At 37.5% G+C, this 24,087-nt stretch overlaps 1 protein-coding gene across 6 annotated transcripts in view; it reads left to right on the forward strand.

Moving 5' to 3' along the window:
* LOC138736238 (nucleus accumbens-associated protein 2) overlaps positions 1-23,108 on the forward strand; it is an 88,382-nt gene extending 65,274 nt beyond the window's left edge. For all 6 annotated transcript variants that reach the window (XM_069885414.1, XM_069885432.1, XM_069885403.1 and 3 more), the window contains 4 exons: positions 4,405-4,581; positions 9,152-9,257; positions 9,364-9,461; positions 16,884-23,108. In XM_069885414.1, coding sequence (XP_069741515.1) covers positions 4,405-4,581; positions 9,152-9,257; positions 9,364-9,461; positions 16,884-17,371 — 869 coding nt within the window. In that variant the 3' untranslated portion in view covers positions 17,372-23,108. The remainder of the gene's footprint in view (positions 1-4,404; positions 4,582-9,151; positions 9,258-9,363; positions 9,462-16,883) is intronic.
* The last annotated feature ends 979 nt before the right edge of the window (positions 23,109-24,087 follow it).

Below are 24,087 nucleotides of genomic sequence, written 5' to 3' on the forward strand. Positions count from 1 at the left end.
TCAGTCTTCTAGTCCATCTGTTGTTTTAGATAAACAAACCTCTCAATAACCTCTGAGTGAGCACTTTTCAGAGAGGTCAAAAGCCTTGCAAAAAGGTCCAACACAGATAACCTGGCTCATCCAAGACAATATCCTATTCATTTAATGACATCTTCAATTAGCACCTACTTGTGAGATGTGCATAACACTCTTCATAGTTTCTGTAAAGTCACTGAATATGAATTCTTCAGTATGTGTATGTATGTAACCTACTCTAATTTTACCAATTTAACTCACAAAAAATCTCCAAATATTCCATCACGATACAATGAATAGTGGATGAGTTGTAAAAGAAAGAATGATTTCTAATTCACAGACATCTTTTCATTTCTCAGGATACTGGGTCTTGTATGCACCAGAATGTATGAGAGTTTTAACTCTCACTGTCACAGTGAATTCAAGGTCTTTGTTAAAGGACAAGACTCTTTGAACTTTTCTCCAATGGAATGTTGCCACAGAATTTCAGGATTGTTATGTCAAAACACTTAAACCATTGACGTAGTAAATTATTAGTGTCTGGCAATGTGGCAGGAATGGTACTTTGCAAAAAATTAATTGAGTATATATTGGCTTTTTCAGTGTGAGAGATCTGTATGCCTTTAATTGGTTGGAACCATTCTGGGTATTCCAGATTGTTGGCTGCCAGAGCTGGCATTGCAATTAGCCAGTTCTGGAGTCCACAGGACTTTAGAAGTAGAAAGTGCTGTGTTGGAAACCACACAATTTCTTAGATCTGTGTCTCTGAAACTGCTGGTTGCCAAACTTGGATTTATTCAGAATGTAATATCTACCCATAAAGGTTTTCTGTTTTCATTTCAAGTTTCTTCAAGTTTGTAATTGGGAAAAATAAACTTGCTGCAAATTTAGTAATTTTGATCTTCTGGTTCGAAGTTTTGTTTTCTGACCTCCGTTGGTCATGTTCGTCAATGCGCCTATGGTAGTAGCTGGAGTGGCCTCTCCAGAGCGCAAGCCAGGGCAGAGTTGATATGGAAATCCATCTGTTGCTCATGCAGAGAGGTCCCCCCTCTCCATGCTAATGGCACGTCCAATGGAATGATGCAAGTCGATATAGTTTGATGCCAGCAGTGTCGCAGGAGTTGGCGTGCCAGTGCTGGGTACAGCAGTCAGCTGCCTTTGGGACTCCAACTCCGGATTTTTCCTCAGGGTTAACTCCAAAGCCTTTCCCGTGAACGGTATAGCCACAAGGCAGCGGAGGTTTAAAATCTGAGTTTTCCTTCTCCTAGATGAGTTGCCATATCTGGTTAACGAGCCTCATCTGCCCTAGCAACTGGTTTCAAGGCATCTGTAGCCTGCCTTTGCCCCTTCTCCTGTCAATGAAAACAGCTCTGCTAGGCTTAAGAACTGAACGCCAGGTGTCAGACTTGGTTGTCAGAAGCTGCTTGAGACGCATGCATGAAGAGCATTTGTGTAGCAGTGGAAGCTTGTCCCCACTGCCTCCTTTGGCTATGACAACCTTTAGAGTTAGTTTTCATTCAAGGCATGCAGTATTTGGTTAAATTCTATCCAATTATTACTTGTCGGTAAACATTTTCAGTCCCCACTAACATTCCTAAAAATTTCCTGAACTCTGCCATCCTCCCCACCACCTGCCACAAACTGAATTTTATCATTCTCTGACTTTATTGCCTGTTTTGTAACTTCATTCATTCATCCCTCAACATGGAGAAGTTGGGCTGAAGAGCTGTTTCTGTGCTGCATGACTTGATTTGTTGTCTTTTGACCCTATTTAAGATTCAAGATTCTGTTGTCATGTACACAGAATGCACTCTTTTCCTTCGTTTGCCCTGTGAAAGCACAGATTGCTACCAGTCCATTGCCACTATCAATATGAAGAGAAGCAAATGAGAGTTCTTTCAGAGATGTAGTTTCATGGATCCCACCACCACTTGTGCCATTGTAATCTCTAGCTGCACATCTCCTGTGACATCAAAGTCTTCCTCTTTGATCTCTAGTTCTGAACCCCTGAAGCAATCAGGCCTTTTGTGAGCCCTGTCTTTCAGTCAGCAAGCTCCACCCTAGTCCACTGTACCCTGCAGGGTCCTCTCCTAAGTTTCTTCTAGGTATTTGGGTGGGGGAGCTGTTCTCCCACAACCCTTTTAGGCTGCCATATATGAACACTCCTGTCTTAGATACTGAACTGCATAATTCTTTTTGTGCAAATTTGAAGCATTTTGTTTCGTTCACATCTGTGCCTAACCCTTCTTTGTGGTATCTCTATAAACCCTCTGAATCTTGCATTACTGAAATTCTGATTAAGGTACTATTCACTGTGCATCTCTTTAACCCTTTGTTTTCAATGATTAGACAAAGTCTGGAGATTTCTCTCTTCATTTCCCTCTTCTTTAAAAATATGACTTTAAAAATCTTTATCTCTTTGACCAAGCTTCCAATCATCTTCCAAGTTGTATTTGATGAAACTCCTTGGGGCAAATTATAATAGTAATGTGAAAGATGTTTGGGAATAGCTAAGGTAAACATATTTATTTACTTCGGAAGAGTAAGAACCATGAATGCTTTACTACAGTGAAAACTGAGACTCTTGCATCTTTTAAGGAATAAGAACTTGAAACAGAGGAAGATGTACACTATAAAAAGTAATAGAAATGCAGTTGATTGACATCCTGTGCTGTAAAAGAACAAATAAGGACTCAGGCCTGAAACATTAGTTGTATATCTTTACCGGGTGGCAGTCTCTTCAATCTGAGGCGCCTGCAAGCTCACACCAAGACACAAGAGAAACTTGTCCGTGAACTACTCTTTGCAGATGATGCCGCTTTAGTTGCCCATTCAGAGCCAGCTCTTCAGCGCTTGACGTCCTGCTTTGCGGAAACTGCCAAAATGTTTGGCCTGGAAGTCAGCCTGAAGAAAACTGAGGTCCTCCATCAGCCAGCTCCCCAACATGACTACCAGCCCCCCCACATCTCCTTCGGGCACACAAAACTCAAAACGGTCAACCAGTTTACCTATCTCGGCTGCACCATTTCATCAGATGCAAGGATCGACAATGAGACAGACAACAGACTCGCCAAGGCAAATAGCGTCTTTGGAAGACTACACAAAAGAGTCTGGAAAAACAACCAACTGAAAAACCTCACAAAGATAAGCGTATACAGAGCCGTTGTCATACCCACACTCCTGTTCGGCTCTGAATCATGGGTCATCTACCGGCACCACCTACGGCTCCTAGAACGCTTCCACCAGCGTTGTCTCCGCTCCATCCTCAACATCCATTGGAGCGCTTACACCCCTAACGTTGAAGTACTCGAGATGGCAGAGGTCGACAGCATCGAGTCCACGCTGCTGAAGATCCAGCTGCGCTGGATGGGTCACGTCTCCAGAATGGAGGACCATCGCCTTCCCAAGATCATGTTATATGGCGAGCTCTCCACTGGCCACCGTGACAGAGGTGCACCAAACAAAAGGTACAAGGACTGCCTAAAGAAATCTCTTGGTGCCTGCCACATTGACCACCGCCAGTGGGCTGATAACGCCTCAAACCGTGCATCTTGGCGCCTCACAGTTTGGCGGGCAGCAACCTCCTTTGAAGAAGACCGCAGAGCCCACCTCACTGACAAAAGGCAAAGGAGGAAAAACCCAACACCCAACCCCAACCAACCAATTTTCCCTTGCAACCGCTGCAATCGTGTCTGCCTGTCCCGCATCGGACTTGTCAGCCACAAACGAGCCTGCAGCTGACGTGGACTTTTTACCCCCTCCATAAATCTTCGTCCGCGAAGCCAAGCCAAAGATATCTTTACCTGCTATGCACCTGCTGAGTTCCTCCAGCATTTTTGTGTTTTTACTATTATAGCATCCACAGACTTCTGTGTTGTACTCCTGTATGCTGTAAACATCTTTTGCTTCAATGTCAGATAGTTTTGTACACCTTTATGAATTCTGTGGTTTTTCAGAACATCAAATCATTGCATAGATTAATTCAGTGCCTTCAAATATTTGCAGTAATTTCACAATCAATTTTTGAATTCATAATGGACATAGTCAATGGATTGCACTTGAACTGACTATTTGGTTTGGCAGACTGGATTTAATATTTTTTTAACATTGATAGAAAATGTCTGAGTAAGTCTTGTTAAGACTGAACTTTCACTTTTTATTATAATAAAGTTAATTGTGAATTGCAATGTGATTTAACTATAAAATTTCATTACAAGTATCTATAGCTGCTTTTTCCACAGGTTGCTTCAAATTCTTTCTTGTATCTGAAGGTGATGAAAAAGAAACCAAATAACCTTCTGTAACAATTCCACTTGTAGAATAGTTTGACCTATTTGCCTTGTGATTACATATGGTTTTAACTGTGCAGTCTATTTCTTTTTCTTTTAGCACAAGAGAAAGTTGGACAGTTAACAAATCACATGACAGTAGAAAATCGGTCTTGTGTGCTTGTTCGTCGTGATCTAGTTGCACTTCCTGCTAGCCTCATCAGTCAGATTGGTTACAGATGTCATCCAAAGCTGTACTCTGAGGGTGACCCTGGTGAAAAACTAGAACTTGTTTCAGGTAAGCATAATATAAAACTTTGATTGGTCACTTGTGAAGAAGGTATGAGACTAGTGAATTATTAGCTGTCATTAGACCTGCCATTCTGATTAAGTTTAAGGAAGTATTTTTTAAATATTTTTATTTTTCACACTATGAACCATACTGACCAAAATACACACAAACATTTCCCTCTTGAATATACACAGTGTCATTTTCTCCCCTTTCCCCACCCTCCCTCCCTCCTTCACTCCCCCCCCCATCCATTCAACGTTCAACATTTATGATACATTAAACAATGTCATCACACAATGAAAATAAACAAGAAATTTGTGTCATCTACTTTTACATACTGGGTCAGTTCATTTCGTCTTCTCCTTCTGTCATTTTAGGTGGTGGAGGTCCGCGGTAGGACTTCTCTGTTGTGCTCCATGTACGGTTCCCAAATTTGTTCAAATACTGTGATGTTATTTCATAAATTAAATGTTATTTTTTTCCAGTGGAATACATTTATTCATTTCTATGTACCATTGCTATATTCTCAGGCTATCTTCTAATTTCCAGATTGACATAATACATTTTTTTGCTTCAGCTAAGGCTATCATAATAAATCTTTTTTGTGCTCCATCCAAATCGAGTCCAAGTTCTTTACTTCTTACATTACTTAGAAGAAAGATCTCTGGATTTTTTGGTATGTTGCTTTTTATGCCACATTCTTTTCATTCATCTGAGCTTTATAAAATGAGAGTTCTTTGATTTTGTTTGTGTTTTTATTCTCTTCCTATCATTCATGGAATTTCTGAGTACCAAATAAAGAGAGCCAAGAGTGGTGATTTGAAGACCATCAGAAGTCCAAGTTGATCAGAAATTTATCATAGATTTTCTTTTCCCCAACTTGAATGCAGTTTAGTGGGGAGGTGGAATTGGTCAATATTTGGGTCTAAATATCTTCCCTATTTCACAATCTGAGCTCAAAATCTGAGTCCTACTCTGCAATCCCCTCTGGCTGTTGAAGGCTAGTTTCTTTCTATTCAAATTCAGACAAATGTCCTTGATGACACACAAAGCACTTTCCCTAAGAGAGCCCGATAATTAAGATTTCAGATTTATTGTCAAGAGTACAGAGGTGACATCACATGCAATCCTGAGATTTCTTTTTCCTGCAGGCGCAGAGGAATTACCACTAATTGGTAGTGGAAAAAATAAACTACAGTGTAAATCATGTAAATTGCGCAATACAGAGAGAACAAAAAAACATCAATAAAGTGCACAAGAAAGAGTCCTTAAATGAGTCTCTGATTGAGTTTGTCATTGAGGAGGGGTATCAACTGTTCCTGAACCGGGTGGTGTGAGTCTGGTGGCACCTATACTTCTTTCCTGATGGCAGCAGCGAGAACAGAGCTTGAGCTGGGTGGTGTGGGTCTTTGCTGATTGCTGCTACTTTCCAACATCAGTGCTTCCTGTAGATGTGTTCAATGGTGAAGAGGGTTTGACTGTGTTGTCCTGGGCAGTGTCCACTACTTTTTGGAGGGCTCTATGCTCGAGGGTATTGGTGTTGCTGTGCCAGACCATGATGCAGCCGGTCAGCACACTTTCCACCACACATCTGTAGAAATTTGCCAGGATTTCTGATGTCATACTAAATCTCCGCAAACTCCAAAGGAACGAGTGGCACTGACGTGCTTTCTTCATGATGCATTGGGTCCAGGAAAGATCCTCTGAGATGGTGACTCCCAAGAACTTAAATTTGCTCACCCTTTCCACCTCTGATCCCCCAATGATTGTAAACCTCTGGCTTTCCTTTCCTGAAGTCAATAATCAACTCCTGAGTTTTGGTGACACTGAGAGCAAGGTTGTTGTTGCACCATTCAGCTAAGTATTCAATCTCCGTCCTGTACGCGGACTCATCCTCTTCCTTTACACAACCCACTACCATGGGATCATCAGCAAATTTGTAGATGGTGTTATTGTCGTACCGAGCCACACAGTCGTAGGTGTAAAGTTGGTTTTTCTGAAACCTGTACATGACTCTGGTCATGATGACAAGGAAGTGACTGGGTGGGGAAAGGAGTGACTTGTTGCAGTTCCTGCAAGAGACTAGTTTCCATGTGTCATATCTCCACAATAGGAGATTGATATTGTTGTGTGACATATCTCTGTGCATATTGTAGGACACTAGCGTATTAAAGTGCAGTGTTTCTTTGTTGCTATACAGCTCCAGTAGAACCACATGTTGCCTAATAACATTCCTCTTACCTTTGAGAGCAGCTTGTGACTGGCATCTTACTAATCAATGAAAAGTGATTTATTCATAACTGATATCAAGCTATTATCTTGCATATTCCTGTTACTTTGGAGCTTTAAACCTTAAGGTTACACGTGTATTTGGATGGGTAAGTGGGAGTATGCAGAAACGCAGGTATGATGCAGCCTTTGAGTCAATGTGCTGAATTATGAGAATGGCATTGATCCCCACCACATTAGGTAATCGCATTCAGAGTGGAGTTGTTGGTGCCCTTAATCTGCACAAACAGATCTTCCAAGCACATCTGCATTTTGTGAGGCAAACCTGAATAGTTAACTGTTTTGCCACCAGTCTTTTGAATGACAGCACCCCATTTGCAATGATCCCCTGGATATTTGAATGCCCACCCCTTTTCCACCATCAAGCCCAGCTCCATGCCCAGATTCCTGGTTCCATGTTGCAGGTTATTTTCTCATTGTATCTCTGTGCTCAATACTTACAAGGCTTGTCTAATCCTCTTCATTATAGTTCCTCACTACTACCTTTCTCTCTGGCTCCTCCCCTTTCGAATTCCTTTTCTGGGGAAAGTGAAATAGTTGGTCTATCCCTTAAGAGCACATTTATAAACTGCTTTATAATTATGGAAATGAAGTACACATTAATGGACATTAGCTTGATGAAATCAAAGCAATGTAGCAATCACAATGAAATCTTGGTGTTGTAGATCATGGATGGTATTTGTTTTTGATGTGGTTGGAGCTCTGAATTTTGAAACATAATATAGTGCTCTCTTTGGTTGTGTGTCACTTATGAGGTAACTCTCCCAAACTTCGTCCAGTTCCTCTGAACAGAACAGCATTTTAGTGCACCTGTTACAAACTAACAACCCTTCAAATTTTGTTTGGGACTAATGGGACTTTGTTAGCACTAACACAGGAACAGCAATGGAAAATTCACCAGACAATAGTAAATTCAAAATAATAGTTGTTTTAATGAAACTATTAACAGCATAACATTTCTAAACTTAACTCCACTATGCGCAAATATAATTATATATGTGTATAATTAAAGTCCCACTCTGAAAAGTCCATCTTTAAAAGTTCAGTATCATTTTAGTCTTACTTGAAGGTCTTAAATTCTGTGTTCAGAAGTCATTATAAAGTGCTTTTAAACATCATATCTTCAGGCCTCTTTACTCACAATACTGCTTTCCACATGAAGAATCTGCCTTCTCCTCAAAGAGACAACATGTGTGGCTATTTTCTTCCATGATGAATTCACAAACCTCAACAAGGGTTAAACGAACCAGCTATTTTCTTCCACAATGAATTCACAAACCCAGACAAGGGTAAAACAAAAGCCACTGATTCTGTTCCCCTTTTATCAGGAGTAACAGACACAACAGCACAATTCTGATTACTGTGATTCAAGCCCTGTGTATCACAGGGTTTTGACTTCTGTCAACTCCCAAACTGAACTCTTTGTCTCTTATTTCGATAATATAATTCCAGCCCATTTCTCGTGTCACGTGGCATTCAACATCATTTCTGCCTTTGAAGATCATAAGGTCTTTTGACATGAATGCACATAAGTTTGCTTTTGTCTCTGAGAAGTCTGCTTTCCTCAGAAGAAAATAGCAGGACATTTATGCAGGTGCTTCTGAATTAACACCTATTGTTTCCAATTTCTCAAGAACCATCGTAAATCCCTTTAACTTCAATCAGCATCCATTTTCCTCTCAAACTGGCTTCTGTCTTCTATCTCAAAGCACCACATGTTTAAAATGCTAATGTTGTCTTTGTGCCCTTGTAACCACCCAAACTAACTTACTAAGAAGACATCTGCTAAGGCATTTATATATGAGAAATATAGTTTAACATTAAATTAAAGACTCAACATAAATCCATTTCACACCAAAATCGATGGGATTAAATTTCTCCACAGCTTTAGAAAGTGAGAGATAGTCACTGGTCTATTTTTGACTGTGATTTACTTAAGATAAATCATCTGAAACTAATTGGTGGGTTTGGATAGGAGTTGAAGAAAGGATAAAACTATGCAGCATTTAAATCGAGTTGCAGGTAATACTTACTACACCACAGCAAATAATGATATTCTGCCCTGTGCTTAAGTTTGAGTTTCTTACTTTAATGTTTCCTTAAATGTTTGCTTTCACTCATCTAAGAATTATTTAAAGAACTTTAGGTCATTTGAAGCAAATAGTTCTATAGCATCCTATAAAATACCTCAAGAATCTTGCATTTCAGTAGAGTATTATCTGTATCATTTATTTCTGTCATCATCCAAACTACAGACCATAGTTATTTAAAGTTTGTCCTTTGGTAGGTTCTGGTGTTTATATTACCCGAGGTCAGTTGATGAACTGTCACCTATGTGCTGGGGTCAAACACAAAGTGCTTCTCCGCCGCCTGCTTGCCTCATTCTTTGATCGGTGAGTAACAGATTAATAGCCGCGGCACCTGGTTTAAATTGCTTTTTCTTGACTGTCAAACTCTAGATCCACTAGGGATAATGGGATGGTTTTTATTTCTTTTCAGCAACACATTGGCAAATAGCTGCGGCACTGGGATTCGCTCGTCCACTAGTGACCCTAGTAGAAAGCCTTTGGATAGCAGGGTCTTGAATGCAGTGAAGTGTAAGTTATAATCAGTTAGTTCATTTTTATAATGAAGAAAGGAAATGTACATACTTGAAGGTGCACACTAATCCATGTGAATGTTTATAGCATGTACATTAAGGTTGAGTTGAAAAGAACTAGAATTGGTTGATTTTTTTTTTCTTTTGGTTACTGGAACTTGAATATTTTCAAGTAGAAAAATAGACCCAGAGCACACCAGTAAAAATGCAACTGACAACAGGGAAAGATTGAGACATTGCAGTAGCTGACTAAAGACCTTAACCAAAGTTGGGCTTTAAGGAAATACTTGGAGGATATACAATGAAATAGGGGTTTAGACTGCATACTCCAGAGAAGAGGATTAGAATTTGTGGGACAAGTGCAAGAGAATGCACAAAGGCAAAGTCATAAACTGAATTTGGAACAAAACGTTGTTCTGAAAGATGTTGCTAAGGCTGGAAGCATGAAAGCTAGTACAGGCATATAAATTATTGTTCAAAATAAGTTGATGTCTGGGGATTGCTTTTCAATGTAAATTAGGTTAGACCTGTGGAGGTTGAGGTCATTGAGATATAGTGAAGTGGTCTTGAATAAGCTGTGTACACCACAATTTTGGATGAACAAAGTGTGTAGGAAATGGAGAACTTCATGATAGCCAAGAGAAATGTATAGTCTGGAGTTGATCTTGCATCCTTATCCACTGGAGCTATCAACAACAAGAATTCATTTAGTTTTCAAATGTTTTTGGGAGCACTTTATTAAAATCACTAAAAATATTTTAAAAAGAATATTGTATATTAAAGAACTTGTACAAACAAAAGGTACAATTCAATCAGATAATATGGACAGTTACACTAACTAAATAAGGCATTCCGTATAACATTAACATTCATGAATTATAAATCATATCCATAATTCATATTCTAAATAATTCTAAAAAACTCTAATAATGCAAAAAAAAGAAAATAGTAAAGGAGAAAAACTCAAACCCCTTACCTTATCATGTTTCCAGATGCTAAATAAGATTAATATTAGAAGAAAAACAAAGGTAGAAAAAAATACTATAAAGATACAAGTCAGACAATTTAATTACATTGAAGTAAAATTATAAAGCAAGATAGTGAGTCATAAATGATGTCATCAACTTCTGGAATCTTGTATCTGAATTATGAATTGAATAATGAATCTTTTCCATACTCAAGCAAGACATGATGTCACGCAACCACTGATCATGAGTAGGCGGGGCAGCATCCTTCCAGAATCGCTTGCCTCACCAAAAGAGAGAGCACAGCTCTGAACCAGAGACCAAGAAGAATAATTCCCTCCCATTTTACTGAAGAGGGCCACCAAATGGTTCGGTACCAAATCTATATTAAAAAGTTTTTATTAAATATAGAAAATTTCTCCAAATCCACTCTGATATAGTCAAATTTAAATCCTGCTCCCAAGCATTTTTTATTTTAACTAACGAAGTCTGGTTTAAAAATAACTGTTTCTTGTGATAATAGATATTAAACCTTTATGAGAAGGCATTATGCTAAAAATAAATCTATAAAATTTGATACTCATGATTCAAGAAAACTCTGGACTTCCAAATATCTGATTGAAATTTGAGCAAGTTAAATTTATCAATTAACTCCTCAAATGATGCAAAATATCCATAAATGAACAGATCCTTAAAGCTTCGAATACCCTCTCTATACCATCTCTGAAACATTGTCATGAAAAGATGATTGAAAAAGGAGATTAGATATAGTAGAGCTTGAGAGAGAAAAATTATGAAATGGAAAATGCTTTTCTTAAATTGTGCTCAAATTCTCATAGAATATTTAATGATTGGATTGTCTATCAACTTAGTTGAGAATGGAAGTGAGAAGCCAAGAAGTGCTGAATTAGAAAATATGGTGGGGGAGGGAAATTCAGCTAAATTGATATCCATAATGGACAGTCAGAATGATTATGAAAGAAGGACCAAAACGTAAGACTTTGTATATTGATTGCCAAGTTAGGTAGAGCCATTTCACTGTCTTTCGTAGATTTCTGTTGAAGAACTTTATTAAGGCAATGATGCTTAACCTTCCATATGTAAGACGATATGGCCATCAAGTAAATCAAAAAATGATTTAGGAACAATTGTTGGAACAGATAGGGGAAAAAAATTTAAAATTTAGGCAAAATATTTGTTTTAATAGTATTTGTATGGCCAACTGGAGTTGTAGACAAAGGTGTCCATTGGGTCAGGGAATGTTTTATTTGTTTAAACATAGCAAGATAATTCTCCTTAAAAAGATGTTTGATTCTTTGAAATTGTAATACCAAGGTTACTAAACTGGTTTTTAACAGACTTAAAAGGAAAACCACCACACATTGCTGCAGAAAAATTCAATGAAAGAAGTTCGCTTCTATGCACATTCAATTTATAACCTGAAAATTGACTAAATTGTGAAAGCAATGGCATCATATGGTGGAGGGAGATGGTTGGATTCAAAATGTAAAGTAAGAGCTCATCTACATAGAGACTTTGTATATCCCTGAAATGTGTATTCTTGAAATGTCCTTGCACTCATGAAATTCAATTGCCAATGGTTCAGTCAACAGATCAAATAATAAAAGGCTTAACAGGCAACCTTGACAAGTGCCACGTTGCACATTAAAAGGCTGAAATTGTTGAATTGTGGCAGATGGTCATGAATACAATAGTTTAACCCATGTAATAAAATCAGAACCAAAATTAAATTTTTTTAAGGGTTGTAAACAGATATGTCCCTTCTATCCAATCAAAAGCTTTTCAGTATCCAATGAAAGAATACACTCAAGAGTTTTCCCGGAAGGTAAATGCATAATGTTCATAAAACGACGCATATTAAAATAGGAACATGCATTTTTAATAAACCTTATTTGATCTTCAGAAATAACTGAGGGTAAAGTGCTTCCATCCTATTGGCTAAAATTTTACCATCACCATTCAATAGGGAGATTGATCTATAGAAGGAACATTCAGTTGTGTGTTTACCTTTCTTCACATTAAAATAAAGTAAGAGTAAGTATGATGAATGGGGGGGGGGGGTGGAATTACTCTCTATTGTTAGGATTTTTTTTAAAAGCCAAACATCTGAAATGCCATCATCTGATTTTTTTTAAAAATAATATTTTAATGAGGTAGATTTGTTTAATGTTGCCGGGTTAGAAGATCAACGATCCAGGATAGAGTCCAACTAACAGATGAATTTTCCACCTAGAATAAGCAAGTATAAACTTAAATCTGGCAAGGAAGTAAAATAAAAAGTTTCAAAAAGACCCCAGATCATCAATATTGTAAACATTTGCGAAAACCACCAATTTATCATGTAATTTCCCTGAAACAATAACAAAATGACTGTTGGAATCTAAAGCAACATTATCTATACTAAAAGGAATATTCTGATTCTAGATTTGGCTTGAAAGGAAGAATGATATTGCTGCCCTTTCCACCACAACATCAGAGATGAAACATCACTGCCATGTGCATGTGTCTCCTGTAGAAAAATGTAATCGCAGCTTTAAGTTGTTTTAAATATGAAGCCCCTTTCCTTCATTTTACTGGATGATTTAAGCCTCTCACATTCCAACTCAGAAACTTAGTAGGATTACCCATGATCACTCAATTATAGAAAATATACTCAAAGTAAACCTAATTTCAGAAATCCCAATGTACATGTGCAAAGCTAAGTTCATTCAGCATGCACAACAACTGCTGGGCTGCATATGGCCTTATTATACCAAAGCGTACATCTTGATAAGCTGAAACCAGAAAGATCTAAACAATTAAGCACCATGGCAATGAAAAACACCCATAATCCCACCCCTCTAATGCTGATGACAATATGCTAATTACAGTACATAAACATATCCTTTCCTGTCACGGTGCTGAAATGCCAGATTTCCCCTTTTATACAGATGGTATCCCGATGTTGTTACTACCTCTGCTGCAGGGGGGCAAAAATGGGCTGGAATAACCCTCCCCATTCCATGTCAGTCCCTTTTACACAGAAGGCGTAGCAAAAAAAATCTGCAAATATCCTGGAATGAAGTGGCTGTGTAAAAGGCACCATAGATAGACAAGACACACAAAAAAGGCATAACTCAAGTTCAAAAAGGAATCTACATTACTTTGTCAACTGGAAGAAGGGAAGAAATGAACTTATTCTTGTAAGTCCATTCAACAATTAGGAAGAACTTCGTCTTCAAAATTTCAGTATCTGGTTTTAGAATCAAATTTTGATCATTTGATACTTGCCTCCTGTTCTTCTGCAACTGCTTTTGAGGGTCAGTGCCCATAATGTTGTTTTGAATAAAGGTTCAGGACTAGTGTTTTGAGCAAGTAAGTTTTAAAAGGGAGTGGAACAGGTACTTGGCCACTTAAGTTTTGGGACTGTTCCAGAGAAATATAGAGCGAGGACTCAGTGACTAGGGAATTTTGGGACTGGTGCTTTGTGCAAGTTTAAAAAAGGAGCAGATTGGGAGCTTGACCACTGTTAAGTGTCTGGACTGTTGTGCAGAGAGTTGGAGCGAGGACAGTTTAAACATTAAACAGAGCAGCAATTGGTTGGAATGAATGCTACAGAAAAGGGGCAGTAGCAGGTAAAATGAAGGGAACCTCAAGCATAGTGTGAGTGTGAGTGTGAGTGGTTCAGTGTAGGAGTGGAATTTTGAGGCTTTGGCTCATGGGGCTTTTATGAGGAGGCACAGGTGAGGAACTGGTAAGGCTTTGTATTGGTTACATAAAACTCACCAAATTTTAGGTAATTAAATAAAGTTGGGGTGCAGAATCAGGTGATGTGTTGTAACACAGCGTAGATAGGACCAGGAAGAGGTTCTGCTAAGGGAATTTGAGGAGCTAAGGACTATATAAAAAAAACAGAACTAAAAACATGATCATCTCTGTTTTGCTACCTGAGCCACGTGCAAATTAGCACAGGGTCCAGAAGGTTAGAGAGTTAAATACATGGCTCAAGGATTGGTGTGGGAGAGGTGGGTTCCAATTCATGAGAAATTAGCATAAGTATTAGGGAAGGAAGGGACTGTTCAAAGAAGACTGGCTCCATCTGAACCGTGATGGGACCTGGATCCAGGCAAATCACATAACTAGGACAAGGAGATGGCTTTAACTAAATGGTGGTTATGGGGTGGGGGGGGGGGGGGTAGTTGGTTCAACAGATTGGAGAGATGGATAAAGTAAAAGAGAAGAATGTGGATAATGTAAAAGCAAAAGGTTAAAAAGAATAAAGTAAGAGTAGAGGGGACAAAAGTCAAGTTCAAAAGAGGCAAAGATTACCAGATTTAAAGAGCACAGTGGTCAAGGATATCAGTTTATAAGGAAGAACAGGGAGAGAGGTAAAGGAGGTGGGGTAGTGCTCTTAGTTAAGGAGGAGGAGATCAAGGCAATAGTAAGAGATGATGCAAGATCTAATGAGTAAAATTTGAGTTCCTTTAGGTAGAGATTAGGAATAGTAAAGGAAAAATAAACACTAGTGGGAGTGGTCTATTGGCCACCCTATCATAACATTACAGTGGCACAGGCATAAACCAAGAAATATAGGAGTCATGTAAGGATGGAACAGCATTTATCGTGGGGAACTTTAATATGCACATTGGGTAAATCAGATTGGTCAGGGCAACCACGATATGGACTTCATAGAATGCATATGTGATGGCTTTGTTGAACAGCATGTTACTGAACACGTTATGGAAAATGCTATCTTAGACCTGATCCTGTGTAATGTATCAGGTAATATCAGCAATCTTATTGTTGGGGATCTTCTTTGAGCATACAATAGTTTGGTCTAAAACCAGTGAATTATTCCTAAATAAGGAAAACTACAGGGGATTAGGGAAGAGTTAGCCAGGATGGACTGGGAATACAGACTATATGGAAGGACAGTTGACAAAAGTGGAGAACTTTCAAAGAGATATTTCACTGTGCTCAACAAAAGTATATTCCAATTAAAAGCAAGGACAGTAAGGGTGGTGACAGCCAGTCCTGAATAACTAAGAAAATAAAGGATCAAACTGAAAGCTTGTTCATCCAAAATTGTAAAGAACCGTGGGAAAATAGAACACTGTGAAAATTTAAAGAAAGAACAAAGAACCACAAGGTGAGCAATAAAGAAAGGAAAAGGCAGACTATGAGGGGGGGGAAAAAAGCACAAGAGAGCAGGGAGGTTATACTGCAACTGTACAAGGTACTGGTAAGACTGCATTTGGAGTACTGTGTGCAGTTCTGGTCTTACTTGAGGAAGGATGTACTGGTTTTGCAGGCAGTACAGAGGAGGTTCACTGGGTTGATTACAGGAATGAAGGGGTTAGCCTATGAGGAGAGATTGTGCAGTCTAGGACTCAAATCGCTGGCATGTAGAAGAATGAGAGGAGATCTTGTAGAAACATAAAATTATGGAAGGCATAGATAAGATAGAGGTAGGTAAGTGGTTTCCATTGGTGGAAGAGACTAGAATGAGAGGCAATAGATTTAGGACAGAGATGAGAAGGAACTGCTTTTCCCAGAGGATAGTGAATCTGTGGAATTTGCTGCCCATTGAAGCAGTGGAAACAACCTCAGTAAATATATTTAAGGCAAGATTGAATAGATTTCTACATAGTAAGGGAATGAAGGGACATTGAGAAATGGTAGGTCAGTGGAAATGAGCCTATCATCAGATTAGCCATGATTATATTGAATGGCGGGCAGGCTCGATGGACTGGATGGACTACTCTTGCTCCTTTTTCTTATGTTCTTAAATTTACAAGACAACATTCCCTAAATATTTATTAAAATATAGATTTTAAAGCAACATCACATTGGGAGATCCCAATTTTCATTACTTAAATCCAGGAATCTTGCCTCTCTACATGAAAATAAAAATATTAAATGGAGAACTCCCAGAGTTTGAAGCTGAAAAGCAAACAGATGATGTCCCTTCAGTGTTAAGTCTTGTGCAAAGGAGTTGTGATTTTAGTTAATGTATGTAACTTTGTAATGTGTATCAGCAATTCTCCTTGCAGAAAAATCCAACCTGATTTGCAATTTTGGTTTACCTATTTGGCCCTAATGCTGACAGGGAACCATTCACCTACTTCCTTGGTGTAACAACAATGTAGTTTGTGAATGAAGATTCAGTCAAGCAATACCAATGAAGATTATTTTTTTATAAATTGGAAAACTGTCTTGTGACTCATAGTGGATTAAGTGCATAATTTCTTGTGATGCAATACAATTTTTATTCGGAGCTAGAAAACCAAAGAATTCTCCATTTTAAGCAATTTAAATCTTTTGAACTCTTAAATTGTTTTCATCATTTACAGTCCTGTAAACTGTGGTATTCTGTATTTTCAAAATTTCTCAATTCCTGAGGGCCAAATGTTTCTAGTGGATAATACTTTCCATTTATTGTTTTTGTTTTGCAGTATATTGTCAGAATTTTGCTCCCAATTTCAAAGAAAGTGAGATGAATGTAATTGCTGCTGATATGTGCACTAATGCTCGACGAGTTCGCAAGCGCTGGCTGCCCAAGATTAAATCAATGCTACCTGATGGGGTGGAAGTGTACCGCACTGTGATTGGAGATGCAGGTGGTGGGGACAATTTTGATCCAGAGCTGTATGCAACTGGGCTTGAGCAAAGTAGTCAAGCTGAGAAGCGTAGCGATCCTGGGACTGTACCTGGAGAAAGAACAAACCCTGTAAGCATAGAAGTGGAGTCCCCTAGCTCCAACCAGTCATGTGAACAGAATGAAATGGTTGAATCAGTAATAAGAGAAGCTGCTGGTGCTAATAATTTGGCCCATGACACACCCAGCACAGTTTCCACCTTTGATCAAGATGAAGCTTCCTCCAATAATAGATCTGAAACAGCTATGCGAAAACTGGATGGAACATATGCAGGGACCTTGTGAAGATTCCCACTGTCAAAAGAAAACGCATCATGTTAATTGAAATGGCTTGCATGCATACTAACCCTCTGAACATTTGACGGTGTTATTAAGCCACTGGCCTATACCTGTTGCCTGAAGACCTGACTTTTATCTTACCTGTATAGAATTTGCCATGAAAGAATGAAGACGCCTTTTTAACAGTGAAATAGATATTTCTAATTCAACTTGTCTTGCTAGTGCAACATCAGAGTTTGTAATCTCTGGCCATTGAAGGCCACCATTATGGAACAGTGGGGTGATTTCAAAATTGCCTTTAATACTGCTATATATAGTCCTGATCATTTTTAGCACTGTTTGTTCATTAGCAGACCTTTTAAATGGAACTGACCACCTAAAAATGCACTAACTGTAAGATTGAAAAGTAGAATATAAAAGAAAATTGTCCTCATTCATGTATTCCTCTTCTCAAACCATGCTGGCCAATGTTACTACCACAGTGTGCACCAGCTCCTCTAGCTGGAGTTCAATATTTAGCATAATCTGACTGATTATATTTTTTTCCAGACACTTGTGTATAAATGTAGCGATAAGTGATGCTGTAAGAATGACTGAATGACTTGGCTCAGAAGGCATCTTGAAGACTTCTGTTGATGTTTGCTGGTAACAATTTTGAGCATTCTACCCTGTAAGAGGGCACCAGTTTCAGGAAAGCAGGTTGGCCTTTAATCCTTTCCTCATTCCTTGAAGTTGGGAGGTACTTGCTGTTGGGGTGGGCAAGGGGCTGATTGGGGGAAAAAGTCCAAGCAGAACCATAAAATGAACGCAAGGACTTGAGATGCGTGGGGTTTTTGCATGATGTGACAAAACTGAACATTGATCATGCTTAAGGCATAGATAACATAAAATGTTATTTCGATTGTAAACATGCAAAACCATGTGCCTTAGACATTTGATTTACTCTTTCTCCTAAGAATAATTACATCACATTTTGCTGATTGTTGATTGTAAAAGAGCGCCCATAGTATGTAAATGACTTAACAGTATTTATGTATAATACTGTGCAGATTGTTCACCAGTGTGTGAATTTTCCAAATAATTCCTTTGTTTAAGCAGCTATGCCATTAATTGTTGGCTAAATGCACTTAGTGAAAACTATTTTTGTTTTTCATCTGATGGAACTGATCATTCCCCTAACAGGACTGAAGTGCCATTTGAAGGCATGGCTGCCTAATCCTTGCATCTTGAATGCTTTGGGTTACACAGTTCTGATGCACTTTATTATAGATGATAGGTAATCAAAAATTTTCATCCATCAAGCATCTTCTTAAATAGTTAGTATTGGCTAGCTCCTCCTTTTGAAGTTGATTAATCTTTGCTCTTGTTTGCATAACTAAAACAAGATCTTACATAATTGTCCCCATTAATGATAGCAATTATGTCATTGCTTGAACTCTCTTCAGAATGCTGATTTTTTTTCTCTCTCTCTGCTTGTGGTTCATTCACATGTAATTAACATCCACCTTAATAGTTATGTTATAAGATCATTAAATAAAGTCTTGGAGCTGTCCTATGTATTTTCTTACTTTTGTTCCTTTCCTGTTGAAGACATGGTGTTTACTTATGTAGTCATTTGTTACTTTAAAAGTTAAAGTTGATGCCTTCAGACAACTTATCTGTGTTTCTCAATTTGCACGTGTAATTCAGTGTTCCTTAATTTGCACTTGTTCAGAGGATAGAGGATCAGCTGCCGATAGTCATCACTGCTCCAAAAATGCTGTACTTTTAATGCCCCTCATTGAGCATTTTTCATCCTGCTCTTCAACCTGGTAGAATCTACTGCAGCTTCCATTTCTTTTCCCCTTGAGTTTAGAAGGTTGAAAAGTGGACCAGTATCGTCTTTCCCGGATAAAAATTTGATACTTCCCAATTATATTTAAAATATGGACAAATTACTGAGCAATTTTGTCACACCAGGTGGACACGAAAATGTTCAAAACTAAATGCTATGGCTTAATCATTTCAGCTTTCAGTAAAGATGCACCTTGTTTCAATGGGAAAGGAAAAGCTTTTCTAATGAAGGAACAAATCATCTCCAGTGCAAGAATCAGGAACTATAAAGTATATGCTTTCCAGAGTTTGTGTTTAACCATTGTATCAAGAGGCACTTTCAGATGTATGGGGAGTATTTGTAGAAATTGTTACTGGTTTGATTTTGGTTGTGACAATTTTGAACATTTCCATGGTACAAAAAACGCTGAGATAACAAAAAAATAACTTTGGAAAATGTATTTCTGAAAAATACAAAAAATGATGACAACTTTGTTTAGTAGATTACAGCTATCAGATTCATATACTACTTCCTTTCAAGCCTCATAATTGCAAATACACTGGGGAAAATATTCAGTAAAGTTTTTTTTTAATGACTTTGTTAATACATGTGCATTTCGATATGCACAAGCGCTTCCAGTCTCCAAGAAATTTCCTTTGCCAAAAAGTTTGAAGTTAAATGTTGGGCCATATTGAGCCTGAAAGAATTTGATCCATTTGCTACAAATAATTTGAAGACAGACTTTTAACATGCTGAAACAAAAGTAACTTGGGAGCATGAACTGTGGTGTAGGATGGTAAAACAAAAATCGTCGTTATTACAGAATCTAATTGATAGTATCAAAGTCTCCCAAGTGATTATTGCTGAAATGTTTTTCAACAATGTTAAACGACAAGTCTTTCTTGGAGCAATATTAACATACTGATAATAAGCAATCGACTGAAATAGAATAAATACAGGTCTAAATTTAGCAATTTAAGGTTTGACAAAGATCTTGGAATCACCAAGAAAACTAATTTTTATCAAACTCTTCTTAACTGCAAAGCATCAGAGAAATTGCATTAGTTAAACTACAATAATCAGGGATGAAAATTAAACCATGGCAACTTTAAATTCTGGCCTTTAAATACTAGGGATAAAAAGTTGAAAGGTATCAAAATCAGTGAACCCTTGCGGACTCGAAAGGCCAACATGGCCTGCTTCCGCTCCGTAAATGGTTATATGGTTATGGTATGGAGAGTCGGGGGGTGGGGGTGGGGGAAGGTAGTGAATTTGGCATGATGAGGAGGTGGAGGTAAAAGAAAAAAAACAAGGGGCATGCAGTGGACTTGTCCAAAAGATTAACATGTAGAAAATGTGGATTGTGCATCACCTGAAATGGCTTTTTTTTTTAATTAACAAATGCTGTCAGGATCCTATTGAAAAATTTGATCTTTCTAACATTGGCAGTATCTAAAAATTATCCTTTGTTTCTTTTGAATTCAATGAAACTTCACAAGTCTGATCCACTGGAGAAGTATTTTCATATGCTGAGAAAAAGGATGCTTTTTTCTGCATGCGTTTGTGAAGCGTGTGAGCAGACTAATTTTTAATCCAAAGTTAATCAAATTTCACATGCTGTTGTATCTGGAGAGGAGCACTGTTTGTATTTTTAGGCTTTATTTTTGCTCTGCAGTTTTAAAAATGTAAAATCGCACAAGACATTTATGAAATCAGTAGATGCATGTGTTAGATGATAATCTATTTAATTATCTTAAAGATGGTCTTCCAAGAATCTAATTTTGCAGACTGGAAATTCAGGGTGATTTTAATCAGCAGAATCTGATTGTTTCCTTCATTTATCTGCACTTTCTATGTGGGTACTGTTCCATTCTTACTAAGGTGTTGGAATATGAATGCATGATAGCATTTCATTCTGCATCAAAAAAAATAAATCAAAGTTCCTTTAATTTTGAAATTACTTTTGAATTGCAACAAAACTTTAACAGAACATGAAGCTGTTGATCTTCCTGGTGTTGTCTGGTTTGTAACTGGTGAAAGATTTTACTGTGGGCATTTGCAGGCACCAAATTGCATTTTGCTTTCAGTCACATCACTAATGTTCAAATAGTGATCATTCAACTATTATTATTTTAAAGGTACAAAGTAAAAATGTTTTGTACTTTGAGAATCACAGTTATTACTTATTTGAAAGTTTATTGTAAATGTACTGTAGATTTGAGGAAATGGTATCCCATGTCTGTCTGCTGGTTTAATAATTTTATTCACATTGTTACAAGAATTGCATCGTATATTTGTAGAAGCTTAAAATTATAGCCATGAATCTGTTGTTTTCAAATGCATCTAAACACTGAAGCTTTCAAGGTGGGGACAAGGTGAAGAAATCTCTCCAGATCTGCTGAATAAACAAGACTTGGTATGGTCAGCAGAAGATATGCTGTGAAATCTCACCCAAAATTAAAGATATTTAATTTAGTTTGCTGGTAAATTGTTTTGCAATTTTTTTTCTTCCTTTTATCCCCTTTGAGCAGATTGTATCTTTCAGCACAGGCAATACTCAGGTGAAAATGAGCATTAAATGCTGAAAGTTGAACGTTTCAGCTGAATCCTTATTCCCAGGATCAAAATAGTCCACATTTGTGGCTAAGAAAGCAATTGAGCACAGGCTAACACCAAATTTTCCTTCCCTCTGAGTTGGTATTCCACCTTGTACAATTGAAAAATTTCCCTATCTAGAATGTTAACATTTTTAAGAAGAATTCATGAAATTAATTTCAAAATCTTTGAAAGGTGTGAGGAAAAAAATATGCACAATTTGTTATTTAATACTCAGTGGGTGTTTAAGCATTGAAACCGAGGTATCAACTCCAAACAAATCAGGTTTTTTTTTAAATAACTGCATTTTGTAATCTAAGAAATGCTCTATCCCTATGTTGCAGTCAGTCCCTCTAATCAAAGTCATTTTGTTTTGAAAATCCATAGCATTGAGCCAAATCTGCAATTTTCTTTCTGTACCTTTGCCCCAAATAACGTCTGTGCAAAATGTACTTGTATACAAATGTTCATCTCTAGCAAAAATATAATTCACTTTTTGTTTAGGAATCTTATCCTAAACAGTTCACCATCTGTGAGCATATCTTGAATACACATGCTTTGGCCCAAAACCACTTCCCTGCTCTTTCATATAATTTTTGATCAATGCCAGAAGAAAACAGACAAACAAAATACAGTACTTCAAGGCTGTGTAACATCGAGTTTACAGTCTGTGTAATTGTTTGGCATTGCAGAACTGAGAGTCTATTGGAAGTCTGCCTTTTGGATGAGGCATTTAACTTTTGCTTGATTTAATATTCTTAAGTGCTTTGACTGTCAGGAGTTTTGTGATGCTCTGAGAAAGAGAGCTTGTTTCTTTCTTGTTTACAGCATGGAAGAACATTCAATTCCATGTCTTGCAATATTTTCAGAGCATGCTAATTTGCTTTTATTTTGCTGAGCCTACCGATGAGGTTTGTGAAGCAGATCTATCAAAACGTAACACTGCAGTTTTAATGGCAATTAACAATCTGAGCAACCCCTCTGAACCAAAGCTTCAAACAGGTTTTAACAAATTTATCAGGATGAAAGAAATGTTCTTTTTCTATACACTTTTCTTGTTAAAGCTGGAAAAGGTATTCATTGTGGAAAAAAGATTTTTGCCTGACCTGCAGGTTTGTGAAATTGATTTTTATTTTTAAATTACACTGTAAATTGTCTGAGCCATTTCAATACATTTGCACCTTTTAATTTTTAGGAAAGATTGTATAATAGAGCTGCCTTTACTGAAAATGGCACTGTTGGGACTGTTACTCCAGCAAGATGACTGTTAAATTCTGGGACTGTTTCTAGATTTGGCCAAGATTTAACATGTTCAATAAACATAACACACTTGAACTGTTTATGTCTACTGTCATGTTATTGGTCTGTTTATTTTATCCAATCTTCATAGCTTCAGTATAAGATTTAATTATAAATTGCTTCATGGGTTTGTGCAAAAGAAAATCTTGACCTTTGCAGTTTAATTTTTTGGTAGTTAATGTGGAGCACTTTATTCTTGCTAAATGACTTTTCATCAAATTTTAAAACTGACCAAAGTGTTAATATAGGAGTATTGGCCTTGGGTCAGTGATCCCACTGCATATGGGTGAAATCAAGACTGTGTTCCATTGCAATATGTAATGTTGAACTGTTTGAGATGGAATGACACTTAAAATTTCTGTTTACTCTCAAACTGACCAAAAGAAACTCCAGGGAAATTGAAGAGGCAAAATCTACTAGTCTGTGCAAATATTTATCTCGTGATAGATTTGATTTCATGTTTATAGGATCTTGCCAATGCAGATTAATGCAAAGTTTTTCTCCAACTCTTCACAGCAAGTTGCATTCATAAAATTAGATAGTGTGGTAAAGCATCCTCCAAGCATGATACACAATATAATTAGACATTGAGTCCAAGTCACCTGAAATATTCAGACATAAGTGCCAGGACACAGGTCGCAAGAAAATTTTTTGCTGGAGTTCCTTTACTCTTTGTTTTTCAGCATGGCGAACTCGAAATACATCAGCATTTTTAGAACTTCATATATGATTTAAGGACTTTAATTTCTACATTTGGGATACTTTTTAATTTTCACACAAATGTTGTATTGAATGGTCAGTTCAAAACCAAATTAATATTGGTCTCAAAACAGCATGTTGAAATGGTAAATGTTTTTTTGTTCACTCTTCATAAATGCGATGCCTTCCCAGCATTTTATTTCAGATTTCCAGAGTTTCTGTAAATTTGCATTTAGTAAGGACCCAGTGTTCTAGCAGAAATGCTGAGGAAATTCTCCATAAGAGTTGAGTTTAGTCACCATACTTTTTGAGTGAC

Source organism: Narcine bancroftii, chromosome 1 (genome assembly GCF_036971445.1).
Source record: "Narcine bancroftii isolate sNarBan1 chromosome 1, sNarBan1.hap1, whole genome shotgun sequence".
NCBI lineage: Eukaryota > Metazoa > Chordata > Chondrichthyes > Torpediniformes > Narcinidae > Narcine > Narcine bancroftii.